The sequence below is a fragment of the Panthera tigris genome, chromosome C2 (assembly GCF_018350195.1).
Source record: "Panthera tigris isolate Pti1 chromosome C2, P.tigris_Pti1_mat1.1, whole genome shotgun sequence".
Classification (NCBI taxonomy): domain Eukaryota; kingdom Metazoa; phylum Chordata; class Mammalia; order Carnivora; family Felidae; genus Panthera; species Panthera tigris.
The window spans coordinates 106,385,069-106,399,086 of NC_056668.1; the positions used below are offsets into that span (position 1 = coordinate 106,385,069).

The 14,018-nt window shown below is 38.3% G+C and overlaps 1 protein-coding gene across 5 annotated transcripts in view; it reads left to right on the forward strand.

Moving 5' to 3' along the window:
- VEPH1 (ventricular zone expressed PH domain containing 1) overlaps nucleotides 1-14,018 on the forward strand; it is a 243,464-nt gene that overhangs the window by 24,900 nt on the left and 204,546 nt on the right. For all 5 annotated transcript variants that reach the window (XM_042999268.1, XM_042999266.1, XM_007086266.3 and 2 more), the window contains exon 3: nucleotides 5,546-5,720. In XM_042999268.1, the coding sequence (XP_042855202.1) occupies nucleotides 5,546-5,720 (175 nt within the window). The remainder of the gene's footprint in view (nucleotides 1-5,545; nucleotides 5,721-14,018) is intronic.

The window sequence follows — 14,018 nt, forward strand, 5'->3', positions numbered from 1 at the left end:
TTTTAAGATGAGCCAACTGTCCATTCACCTTGATTCCACACTTCAGTATTCTTATTTCCTCTTCAGTTAATGCTATATGATGATTCAAAGCCTCTCCCTGGCTGGCATTGCCAGCAAAGTGACTTAGACATTTTTGAGAGCAATTCCATTGCAACTCTTAGAGGCAGAATTGGTTGTCTTGATCTAGAAGTTTATTTAGTAGGCAACCCCAGCTCTACCATTTACTTGCAGTGTGATCTTGGGCAATTTTATCTTTCTGTGCCTTAATTTCCTCATCTGTAAAATGCTATAGCTGCCTTATGAGTTTGTTGTAAGAATTAGATAGTCGTTAAACAATAGACATAAAATATTTGGAACACAGGAAATGCTACATGAGTATTAATTCTGGTTGGCATTAGCATTATCTGTAGAAAACTGTAAAATAACACTCAGCACTTTCTAACAAGCTATTCATTTAATTATTTATTTTAGTCATTGTTCATTGCTTGTCTCCCCCTCCCCAAAATAGAAGCTCTGTTTTATTGATGTAGTCCCAGCCTCTAGAATTGTGAATGGTAAGCATATAGTAAGTGCTCAAAATAGTATTTATTGAATGAGTGAATGAATGAATGAATGAATGAAGTACTGAATAGATCAGGAGATGTGACTGCTCTATGCTTTTCTCCAGAATGGGTCTCAGTACTTATTCATCAGTTAATGCCACACAAGACAGTGACAAAAAAAAAAAAAAAAAAGGGAGGAGACTGGGATATAATCTCCCAGGTTACTGAGACCCAATCCTTTATTACCAGTCTGAAAATACACTGGGAAAATATAGGTGTATGTTCCATTTAGATTTTATATATAGCCGTGCTGCTAAGAACCAAGCATTTTAGATATAAATCCAAAATTCGCTTGATTTTCTGATCGATGATGCAGGATGAAAAACCATAAAACAGTGATTTTAATAAATGACACTTAATATTTCCTGAGATTACTCTTTTATGGCTTTCGGTTGAATTCAAAGCCCAAGAGCCAAAGAGCTTTTTAGTTGCTATCATCTCAGATAGATATCTCTTTTACTTAGCTTTATTCTTTTCAATTTTAAAACTCTGGGACATGTTCCCAAAGTGCATGTTTTCAAAAGGAAAACCTCCGCCAATAGCTCAAATTGGTGCTAATCTAGTTAAGAAATACAATTCTTGGCATCCATAGAACAAAGACCTTTTGTTTTGCTTCTACAGCTAAAAATAACTGTCCCCCTGAGCAAGTCTTTATATCTACTCTGTACTTCACTGAATTTGTTCTCTGAGTACTGAGCACTGAATTGTGTGTAAGATGATATGCATACCAACATCTCACGTCTACACTGAAGGGCAAGGTCCATCATAAGCCCCAGCATTAACAGTTGCTGTTAAAGTGGTTTATTTGTACAGTGACCATAGGGCTTTCTCTGTGTGTGTACCATTGGCATTTCTGTGATCTAAATACTACCAAAGATAAAATAAATTCATGTGCCTGAGATCTACTACATTAGCAACTCCTTTTGCTTCACTTGTAAGTGAAGCCCAGCCATTAGAAGGAGGTTGTATGGTACCTGTTAGGGCCCATGGGACCTGGTGTCTTTCTAGCCTCATCTTGACCTCCCAGGCTCTCACTGACATCCTGTTTCTGTCAGCATTGTCCATGGCTTCTGGACACACTAGCAATGGTCTAGACAGTATTTAGAGATTGAGAGCCTTTGGTAGGAATTCCTTGTTCCTACAAACAATGTGCTCTTTGCTTAATGTTTTACTTCTCCTGTCATTTGAAAAATTTCTGGATGACATATTGGGAGGAAAACAAAAAAGTTGAGTATGTTAAAGTTTTTTTTAAATTTTTTTAAATGTTTATTTATTTTTGAGAGAGAGAGAGAGAGAGAGAGAGAGAGAGAGAGAGAGCACGCATGAGCAGGGGAGGGGCAGAGCGAGAGGGAGACACATAATCCGAAGCAGCCTCCAGGATATGCGCTGTCAGCTCAGAGCCCAATGCAGGGCTCAAACTCTTGAACCGTGAGATCATGACCTGAGCTGAAGTCGGACACTTAACTGACTGAGCCACCCAAGCACCCCAAAGTTTTGTTTTCTTTTAATAATGACATTATTTACCTGTAAAAACATTTATACATTTCACCTATAACCACACTTCAAAGACTTTAATAGCTGCCCACTACTTTTCTCTAGAACATTTAGAATTGTTTTAAGAAGAATTTGATCGAATTGGTTAAGACAGCCTGTTCTTTCATGGTTGCTGGCAAATATTGGCTCACTCCAGGGTTTAAAAACCTCAGTTGCTGCGAATACTGATTTTCATTGATCTTGTACCATCTGTGTTCATGATTAGTGGGGAACACAAGTTGTACTTCCAAATGCGACCATCTGTGCTTTCTAAGTAAGTTACAGGTAAATGTGCTTGAAGACATATTCCTCTAATGGAAGACGTGTACTTTTCTAGCTGCAAGTTGTTCTTGGCTGAAGATTCAGAGTAGGTAAAGTAAACCTGGACATGAAGTTTTTTGTTGGAAAGCTCTGAGAAAAACTGTGTGATTGCATTCCACTCTCAAAACTGGGAGTTTGATCAACCATGACAGGGACAAAGATTTGTCATCTAAAAGCTAAACTAGCAAAAATCTACACATAATGGAAAGACTGGCTGTCTGTGGGGGCAACGCCAAACATTGTACAGGTGAGACAATGTTTTGGAAAATACCAAATACTGTGATTGAGGTAACTTGAATGTAACCTCAGGGGAACAGTGATAGAATAAGATTATAATGGAGAAGATGGACAAATCAGTCAGCCTCCCTAACATGACCACTTCCTAAATTACATACTCTGAAGAGTACATCAACACAAAGAGGATGTTCAGTGGGGGGGTCATTGTTATGGTACAATTACTCAGCACTGTGTGTGTGTGTGTGTGTGTGTGTGTGTGTGTGTGTATTGGGGGGAGGGGTGGAGACTGACTCTGATGGACAGGAAAGTTCCAGTTAGTCACCAGAGATGGGGATTTGGTTATAGAGAAGGACTGTTATTTTAGTCAGGTTTCATCATGGCCTGGATGACATAACCCTCAGGATCTCTCTTTGCTTTTATCTGATTTTGTGCCTATCTGTGAACATTCTGGTTAGTAATCTGGTTCCTGATATCCTGATAATGTGAAAGAGTCTGACCCAGGAAAGACCCTCACTGTAGATGAGTAAACTGGCATGCTGGATTATGCACTGGGCTTTTAGAAATCCTTTGGTGTGAGTTAGCATCAGTGGATCCAAACAATTCTGTCTGGCCTGACTAAACACACATCCAGACTTCTAAAGCTGAAAGGCAGGTTGCAGCCAGCCTCCCAGGGAGACCTCACAGCTCATCACATCAGTAATGGCCCAGTCCAATCAGGCCCAATTAAATTCACCAGGAGAGGAAATACTCTAGATAAAGTCAAAGCCTGCTATCAGAGAAGTCTGGCTGCAAGCCATGGTACTAATAGACGTGTTAGGAACTCTAAGAAGGATAGGACAGAAACCTAGTGAGTGGAACTTCTATAGAAGCACATGATTTGTCAAAAAGGGGTAAAGTCAGAGCTTTCAACATGGCTGACTTAACTGTGGGGATATCTGTTAGGGTTTTGAATACTTACTTTCTCTGCTCAGGAGTCAGATTGACTCTTCAATCTGGAAAACGGGTGCAACTGCAGGAATGAATTAAGGATTTATAAGTCTATTTCTTGTTTCTAGGGACTGGGAGGGAAAAAAGCTTAAGTACTAAAGAGATAATTGTCTCAGAAATATTTGGGGCTAGTACTGGCCTCAGGCGCAGCCTAATGCATGGGGCCCAAATGATGTCACCAGGACATTTTTTTCCCTCAGTTTGTCTCTCAGATCCATGCTGCCTTGAATCACAGACAGATTCTCTCCTACTGAGGTCAAACCTGGCAGCAGCTACTCTTGGTCTTCCATTCTCGGCACTTTTGATTCATTAGAAGAGAGAATCTCTTGCACAGAGCCCTTTTAATGACTCCTTAATTGTAGTTGGGTAATTTGCCCATTATTGAACCTACTATTTGGACTAAGGAGATGTGATTCTCTGATTGGTCAATGTCTGAGTCATTTGACAACCTTTGAAGCCAAGAGGGCAAATGCCCTCATTAGAAAGAAGTAGCATGTGGCCTTGGCCATGGAAATAGGAATCTGTTAAGGAGTGTGTAACAACTCAGCTGCCCGATCAACTAGTCCTAAAAATAGATGGCATTGGAGGTTTGAGCCTATACTCAGCCATTGCTAACAGCAACATGAGCAAGACAGATGGGAGCAAAAGGGCCCCCTACCTCCATGCCTTCCTTCCTGTCACATTATGTTTCTGATGACAACTATCACAGTAGGTTTATATATTCTTCATTAGTTATTCAATTTCTCAGATGTTTGTTGAACACCTACCATAAACCCAGAATTGTGGGACATATTAGAGGGAGTAATCCACAAGTGGCAAGATATAAGCACTTTTCACATGAATAGACTTAAAAAAAAAAACCTTTTATTTCTAATATAATAAGATGAAGTCAAATGTAGTGTGTGCAGTATGCAACATTTGCCTTATAATTAGGCTAAAGGATGGGGTTGATGATCAGAATAGCTAATGGTAATGAAGACGAACTGTCCACTTTTAAGAAAATGCTTTGTATGTTTTAACTATTATTCCCTCATAGGCAATTAAATGCAGATAGCACTATTTAATGTATAAGGACATTGATGGTCAATCACAAAGTATATGAAAAAGAGAATTGTTTTAGGACCCAGAATTTCTTTCATTTTTAGTCTCATGTTCGTTCACTTTTTTTCTTCTGAATCTCACTGGCTGAAACTTTAGTTTTTAAGATAAAGTCAAAAAGTGACTTGTTCAGCATTCCTTGGGTTGTTTTCTCAAGTATAAATCTGATGAGTTATTTTTGTCATCAGTGACTCTTGATCAATTTCAAACTCCTTGGCGTGGAATGCCAGACCTTTCCTAATCATGTCCCTTTTACTCTTCCAGTTCCTGTGCTCACCTCCCTACCCCAACCTTCCCACATGGCCCACACTCCCACCACAGTGAGCTATTCACAATTTCCAAAGGTACATGTTCTCCCTCACCTCTGTGCCTCCACAGGTGCTTTTCCTCTGTTCATTCCTTTCCTTGCCATCACCCAGCCATCTCCTGTTCATCCACCAGGTCCAGCTCTGACACCACTCCCTCCAGAAAGTCTTTCTTGGCACCATCCAAGACTGGGTTAGGTGTTCCTCCTTTGTTCCCTCAGCATTCTGAACTTTGCCTATCAGTGCCCCCATCAGCGTACCGTGTTAGCTGCCTGTTTGCCTCCAAGTCTCCCTAATAAGGACAAGAATTCCCAGAGGCCCAAATACAATGAAAACAGGGTGGGGTCTGTGTTTTCACAGCTGCACTCTGGAGATTAGCTCAATAAATATTTTTTTGGATGAATGAATAAATGAATGAATAATGAGCCACTTATTATTTGTTACTTTCTTATGTTTCCTCAGAATTACAACCGGCCCCCTGTGATGGCGTTAGCCATCCCCATAGCAGTGAAATTCCTCCACAGAGGCAACAAGGAACTGTGCAGGAATATGTCCAACTACCTGTCCCTGGCTGCAATCACCAAGGCAGATCTTCTGGCTGATCACACAGACATTATAGTAAAGAGCATACTCCAAGGTATGGTGCAAAGGCTGAGTGTGGGCATGTTTTTCTAGGAGTGATTTGAAAATATTTTCATGAAGCAGTAATGGATTGTGGAAGGGAGACCTATAGTATTGAGAGGTACGTTAGATTCTCTGCTTTGCCACTAGCTGGTTGGTGAACGGGGGTGAGATTTCTTGGGCTGGTTGAGTCTGTGTCTCTTCACTGGGCAGATGAATTATTTTGACTCATAGAGGAGTTGTAAGCTCTCTCTCTTCTAACTCGACATTTCTCAGTTTGGGGTGTTTTCCATGCTTCTGGTCACCTTGTCCAGCTACCAGTTGTGGAGAACCTACTTGTCTGTACTGAGTGGAACATGTCCCACTGTTCTCACTGGCAGATGGACAACCTCTCCTGCCTTTGGTTTCCAAAAGCAAGGGATGTTAGGTAAAATATACCAGAGAACATGTGAAGACTTCTTCAATTGTGAACATGACTTGGGACTGATGTGTAATTGTGTGAAATACTGCCATAAAGAAATCAAATCAGGACATCTCTGTTAATTGTTTCATATTTGAATGAAAGAGATCAAGTTAGTCCAGTCAAAATATTCTCTTTTCTTAAGTTTTTTCCTTTGGTTTCAGATCTGTCAGAAACCATGGTTTTTTGGTATCTTTGATTTGGGATCAGAGACAATATATGGTGTTATCTGATATGCACCCAATTCCCCCAATTCTCATTAATAATAACCAAAGGTCTATGAGTATATCTTGCCCCACATTCTACTGCCACATACCCCAAGCACTCAGGTTGAGCATCAACCCTCTGTAAAGTCCACTCAGACCAAGTGTTTCTTAGAGTCTCCATGCTCCACAAATGCTCCCTTTCTGAGGTATCCAGACCAATTCATAAGCCCACGTTGTTACTCTCCCTATGCTTCCTGGCCCAGCATGCTATGGTGGTGTCCACTTCTACTACCCCGAGCCCAGCAAACTCTGTGGCTGCTACCATGGAGGTTCCAGGAACTGATTTCACTGCATACTGCCTTGTCAAGGATGGCAGCCTCTGTTCCTTTGTGCCGCTCCCCCCGAAGCTTCAGGAGCCAACCCCCACTTCACTAATTTCATGTGGCAGCCTATGGCAGGATGGGGAAGAACACCTGTCTCTCTCCTTGGTGTTACACTTTGATAAAGAGGCCCCAAAGCGGGGTTGCTTAGCTCCCAGTACCAAACTGTTCCCAAGTTTGCAGTAAAATGTATCCTTCTGTTCTGTCTAAAAACTTTCTCTCTCATGCCTGGGCTCAACTATCCAGCCAAGAATCAAGCTAGCAAGAAATTAATCAAAAAGTTTTCAAAATGACTATGGCCCACCAAGGACAAAGGCTTTTTTCATTGTACCAGACATTCCTAAGAAGAGTTCATAGCACCAACCCTCAACATCTGACCAGCCACCTCAGTGGTCTGACAGATGCCCAGATATGTCTGAAGCCCAGCCATGACAGGGGAGATTCATCACTTTACCTGTGTTTCCCTCTAAAGATTTGTCATTGATATTACTAGGCAGTATCACTAATTTCTCCTTTTCTTTGGCTACAGGATTGAATTGCTAATTTAACTTTTAATCATGATGCTAAAGTTTCTAAAAGTCCAGAAAAGCAGTTATACCTTTTTCACCACCTTGACTACATATTTGAAAGAGATTTTATATGATATTAAAAAACGCTTCTACACACCACACGTTTTAAAACCATGGTAGTTGACTTGCAAGTAACAGATTTATTGAAAAAAAAAATGAATTGTTTCTTTGCAGCTGCCAAGAGCTTAGCTCATGTTTTTTTTTTCTTTTTTTGTTTTTTTTCTTTTTTTGAAATGCACTTTTAATAACAAAGAACTCTTTTGAAACACAAATACACTTTTTGAATTCATTGCAAGCATTTGAAATAAACAAATGATTTGGTTTATTCGATGTGACATTATAAAAATTACCATAAAAGACATGATAATTTGACCTATAAGAAGTTGGGGCTACATATTTCGGGGTTTAGATTTTTAAGACTAATGTGTCTGTATAACTCCACAGCCATTCACATGAGCCCATCAAACTTAAAGCTGCAGGGTAGAGAGGATCTTGCTGTCTCTGAGTAAGTTTCTGTTCTGCATATCTTTGTCATATATACCCTACAATCAGCCCTAGGAGACATCATTGGGATTTCTGTTTTCCTTACCTATAGTTTTCTTCCCTTTAGATCTTCTTCCTTGATTTATATTATCCTAATCTGCACTCTCCCACTTTTCAATGTCTACAGATGTTGTTATCTACTCAGTAATAACAATAATGATTATGACAATTATAACTACAATGGCTAAAATTTATTTCATACTCTCTTTATGCCAAATAATGTATTAAGCACTTTATATGGATTATATCGTTTAATCCTCACAAGAATTCCATAACAAAAATCCTATTACTATCCCATTTTACCAATTAGTAGTATTTTAAGTGATAGAAACACCAGGTATGAATAGCTTGGTGATGAGCAGGAGGATAGTGATAATGGAGAAGAGGAAGAAAAGACAAAGGAGGGGAGGAGAAGGAGGAAGAACTTATCAGAACACATGACTGAAAAATACATAAATACATCAGACTTCCCATATGACTTGATTCAGGGCTCAGTGGTGGTACCAAAAGTCATTACTCAACTCTGCTTCCTTTGGATTAGTTTCACTTTCTTTCTTCTCTCTACTTGTTTTTTGTTTTTGTTTTGTTTTGTTTTGTTTTTGAGAGAGAGAGAGATTTGGGGGAAGGGTGGAGGGAGAAAGATAATCTTAAGCCGACTCAACACCCAGTGCTGGGGGTAATCTTATGACAGTAAGATCATGACCTAAGCTGGAAATCAAGAGTCAGATACTTAACTGACTGAGCCACCCAGGTGCCCCTGGATTGGTTTCATTTTCATGATCCATGTTATGGGTTCTGCAGCTTCCAGTTTACATCATCAAGAATACCAATTAAGCAAAAAATCTCCATACCCAGTCTCATTGTCTCTGCTTGACCTAACATGGGCCATATGCCTATTTCTGAACCAATCCATGCTTGTTCCTGGGAGCACAGTCTTTCAGTTGGCCGGGCTTGGGTAATGAACCCCCTCAAAGCAGGAAAGGGGGTCAACTACAGCAGAACTACATGGATGGGATGCAGATCACTGCTCCCCAAATCCAGGGTTATTGCCAGCAATGGTTAAAATGAATATTGGGTACCAACAAACAGCCTTATATACTTAGTTTTATCCTCTTATACTTCCTTTTTTAGAGAATTACCCCATTGCTTTGGCATAACAAGACCTTATTGGATAATGATTCTTTCATCTCAGTGTATCTGTAGTTCTTCTCGGGTTCTTGGCATGTGTAAATTTTATGAACGGAACCATTCTACATTCATTTTAAAATACTAAGGAAAAAGTAGACCAGATAGGGCCAGGCAAGACTGGTCGTATACCAGTGGTGACTACTTCTTATACTTAGTTGATATTACTCCACTGATAATATTTTTCAATTGTTTTATACATGTTTGTCCTTAATTCCAAACCAAATGCCTCCTTTATAATTACAAGTCAATCATGAGAGACTGTCAAAGAGCTTGTGTATTTATCCCTGAAGGCCAATATTTCAATATTTCCAAGCCAATTTTTACTACTTTTCATTATTAATAATTATATATAAGTAACATTGACTTTTACATTCAATGTAAATATAAATTCATTTTATTTAAATTGCTTAGATCCCATTTGTCTGTTTTATATTCTTTGAATTCTTCCAATGAGAAGGAAATTGTGAAAAATTCTTCCATTTGGAGACAAAAATTAAAGGCATGAGCAGTATCAGGGTGTCTGGGTGGATCAGTCAGTTAAGCATTGGACTCTAGATTTCAGCTCAGGTCATGATCTCACAGTTTGTGAGTTCAAGCCCCATGTCAGTCTCTGTGCTGACAGTGCAGAGCCTACTTGGGATTCTCTCTCCCTCTCCCTCTCCCTCTCCCTCTCCCTCTCCCTCTCCCTCTCCCTCTCCCTCTCCCTCTCCCTCTCCCTCTCCCTCTCCCTCTCTCCCTGCCTCCCTCTCCCCCCTTCCGCCCCCATGGGCATTCTCTCTAGTTCTCTCAAAATAAATAAATAAACTTAAAAAAGAAAAGGTATGAACAGTATTGCCTTGGTTCATACTTGAGAGGTAAGGTGCTAGAAAACCTGAATATCTCTAAAAAAAATAAGACAAATCAGTATTTTTAAATCAACCCCCCAAGAAAATAAAAATAAATTAAAAAACCCTGTTCCATTTAGTTTTACAGTTGTACAATTAGAAAAAATATGCAAGTAATAATACAGTCTTAACTAAGCTTTTTCAGATAATTAAAAAACATTCTCCAACTAATTCTGTGAGCTGGTATATATGTGATATAAAAACCAGAAAGGAAAACACAAGAAAGGAAAATACACACCCATCTTAATTATGAACATAGATGCACAAATCATGAATCACAAATAAAAATGACTCCAGCAATGCTTATGGAAAATAACATTAACATTTGCTGAGTGCTTAATGTGTACCATTTTCTGGTCTTTTAACTCATGTAATTGTCCCAATATCTTGTGAGGGAAGAACTATTGTTATTCTAAAACTCATAATGATTCAGTTGAGTTTATCCTAGGAATGCAAGAATGTCTTAATATTCAAAATGTAATTCTCCACAGTTAAAGACTAAAGAGCCAAAAAGTCATGTGATCAGTAAGACCATCTCATAAAGTTCGGTACCCATGCATGAAAAAAAAAATTTTTGCGAAGTAGGAATTTTGGAGACCTTTCTTAAATTGATTAAGGGGATATTGTATATGTATACAAGAGAATATTATATATACATATGTATATCCTCTTCTTTTGTAAAATGCAAAGTCTGTTCATGACAAAAAAAAAAAAAAAACACCTCTAGCAATAGAAAGGAACACCCTTTGTCTAACAAAGAATATCTACAGCAACTAAAATCATACTTAATGGGAAAATATTAAATACTTCCCTTGACTTAAAAAATAAGACAAGGATGTCATTTAGGTAATAAGTTTGTTTTCTGCTTAAATAATATCAGAAGTGGGGATCCTGGGTGGCTCAGTCAGTTAGGCATCCGACTCTTGATTTCAGCTTAAGTCATGATCTCAGTCATGGGATCGAGCTCCACACTGGGCTCCAACCCCACATTGGGCTCCGTGCTGAGCAAGGAGCCTGCTTGTGGTTCTCTCTCCCTCTCTCTCTCTCTGCCCCTCTCTTCTGCTGGCACTCTCTCTCTCAAAATAAATAAATATTTAAAAAATAATATCAGAAGTAATTTAATATTTTGTGACATCATAACTTTTTCAGAGTGGGAGAGTCATTTCTCGATGACTCTTGAATAATTCTCCAAACTTGTTCTTTACCATTTAGATGCTTTGTAAAACCTGTCAAGTACTGGCATATAAAAGCACAACCAATGCTTAGTACAGCATAATTTAGCACATCTTTTACCCAGGAAGCTGACAATATCGTGGAAGAGTATCTCCAACTGTAAGGGATCATTTAAGGGCTTGTAGGAAAATCCTTTCCAAACTTTGGAACTCTGTGATGCAATGCACATCACTACTATCAAAACTAAAAGTAGTGATGTCTCTTCCTCTGCATTTCTGAATCAATGGTTATAATAAGGAAATATGCCTCTCCATTAGTACGCCTTTTACATGGCCCTCTGGCACAAATCACAAGATGACCTCAAATGATTTGAAACTTAAGTAGAAAGTCTTTGGAAAGAAAATGTTATATTGTCTCAGCAAGAGTCCAAATTCCTTTCTGACTTACTGGCAATAGTCTAGAAAAGACTGTCTAGTTAATTATGATAAATTCACCTCATTTCTTTCTCTATGTGAGACAAAATTCAAACCACTGATTGGTGAGCTGTCTCAGAAAATAGAGATAGAAAATTAACCTTTCATTTATTATGGCAGTAATAATATGTATCACATAGGGTGAGGTGAGGCTTAAATAGATAAAGCAGCTATACTTTGCACAATGCTGGGCACGTAGTTCATCAATGGTTATAGTGATTCTTCTCATCGTCATTATCATAATCAACATCATTGTCATTGTCATCCCTAATTGAGCATCTGCCATGTACCAGGCCCATATTAAAATATTAAAGGCAGAACCAGATTCATTTGTGGAGTTTTATAATCCCTGGGAAGATACTTAGCCATTTAAAATTCATGATACAATTATTCTTAAAGAACAAAGTTTTAAGTTCACCATATTACAGGTTGTTGAGAAAGAATTTATTAATCCAATTTCTAGGAAACAGGCTATGAAGCAATCTTATTAAGAATATTCCAACCGAATATGAATACACATAGGGAAATATTAAAAATGATGTTCAAAAAAGCCAACCCAAATGTGGATCAAGAAACAGAGACACCTCTTGAAACAGAAAAGGCCCTCTTCTGAATCGTTAACTAAGTCTGGGATCAGTTGCACTCCAGAGTTTGCACCTGCTTGACTCCACCAGCAGATGTTGCTGTGAAGTCAAATAAGGCCTGCACAGAGAGGAACATCCCTGGGCTGGCCTCTGAGAATGACTTCTCCGCAATATAAGGGAAGCTTTATGTTAGCTTATTCATATGTTATTTTCACGTGTTTGCTTCTTTTTGATTTAATCCACTGGTAACAACATGGAAAAACTTAAAGACAACTTTTATTTCAAATATTAGTTTAGGAAGTACTTTTAGATACATTATCAGTTTTTCTATTATTTTCATAATAACCCTGCAGCAAGGCAGGCAAGTCCTTTATCTCTAATGTCTTGGCTACTGTGAAACTCATCAAGATTACTTGGCAGGTCTGACTTCTTCTAGTTGTTAGGTGATGGTGTTCTAAGATTAGAATGCTGGATTCCTGAGCCCCAGACCAGCATGCTTTCTTTCACAGTCCAAATTTATGAAACTGAATGCAAGTGTCAGTAATCTATTTTCTAGTTCACTGAAATCCATGAATATAGATGTAAACGTATATCATTACTTTGACCAAGATTTTTAACTTTATGAGTGCTATTTATTAAGGGGCTAAAAGACAGTTCTGGAAACATTTGACCTCAGTAAGCTTCTCAACGAAAAGCTTTCTAACATAACATTTAATTAAAAAAACTAAACATCAGTTAAAATTTCTTTGTTTGCAAGTGTAATTGTTAAAGTGAAGTTAATTAACTAATGGCAAGTACCAAACTCTAAAATGTATACTTAGTAGTAAAATGTTCTGAATATATTTTAAAGGAATTAACATTTCACAAAAAGCCAATTTATATTGTAGTAGACAAGGAAAATATATCAACTCTGTTTTGTTCACATATTCATATGCAAAAATATTGCTCTAGTGACATACATACATATGTACTAGAGTGACAAAGTGACAAATGTCACAATTTGTCTAGAACTGAAGGGTTTTCTGAGACACAGGACTGACTCTCAGTGCTAAAGGGGGGACAATTCTAGGCAAACCAGGGCAATTGGTCACTCTAGTGCACATACACACAATATTTTATATTTTATACATATAACGTATTACATTTTTTCCTCCTAAAAACTTGAGTCATCTTGCACATTTTACAACACCATGATATAGCGATGCCCTTAATAACCATTCTGGCGAATGAAACTCTTTGCCGATGTGCCAAACTACACCAGCATACTGATATTTCTTTTTAGAAATTTTATGTCAGTTTTACACATTTCTTACTTCTTCCTTTTGATGACACTATGTATTCTGAAACTCATTAAATACTATTAGAAAAAAAAAACAGTCAAATAGCCAACTTCCTGAGAATTTATAAAATGTATTTTCTAAGTATAGTCTATGAGTGTTTTGAGGGAATAAAGTGTGTGTGGTCTTTTCAATTAAAACAAAAATTGTTCTACTGGATCAGATTAGGTTGGTCAAACAATAGTGGATTTAAAATGCCAGAAGTGTAGTTTTCTCTCCTATAAAAGAAGTGCAGGGATAGGCAGCCCAGGACTGACAAGGCAGCTTCACAACATATGAGACCCAAATTGCTCCGAATTTCACAGTCTAAGATGGTTGCTGAAACTCCTGCCATCATTCCCATATTCCAATCAGGAGGAAGAGGAAGGGAAAGAGATTCACATTCAATATTTCAACATCAGCCAGAACTTAGTCACCTGGCCACACCTAGCTGCAATTGATGCTGGAAAATACAGTCTTACTATGAGTGGGCATACTCACTATTTAAACCCGAATGTTGTTACTTTAGAACAGAGGG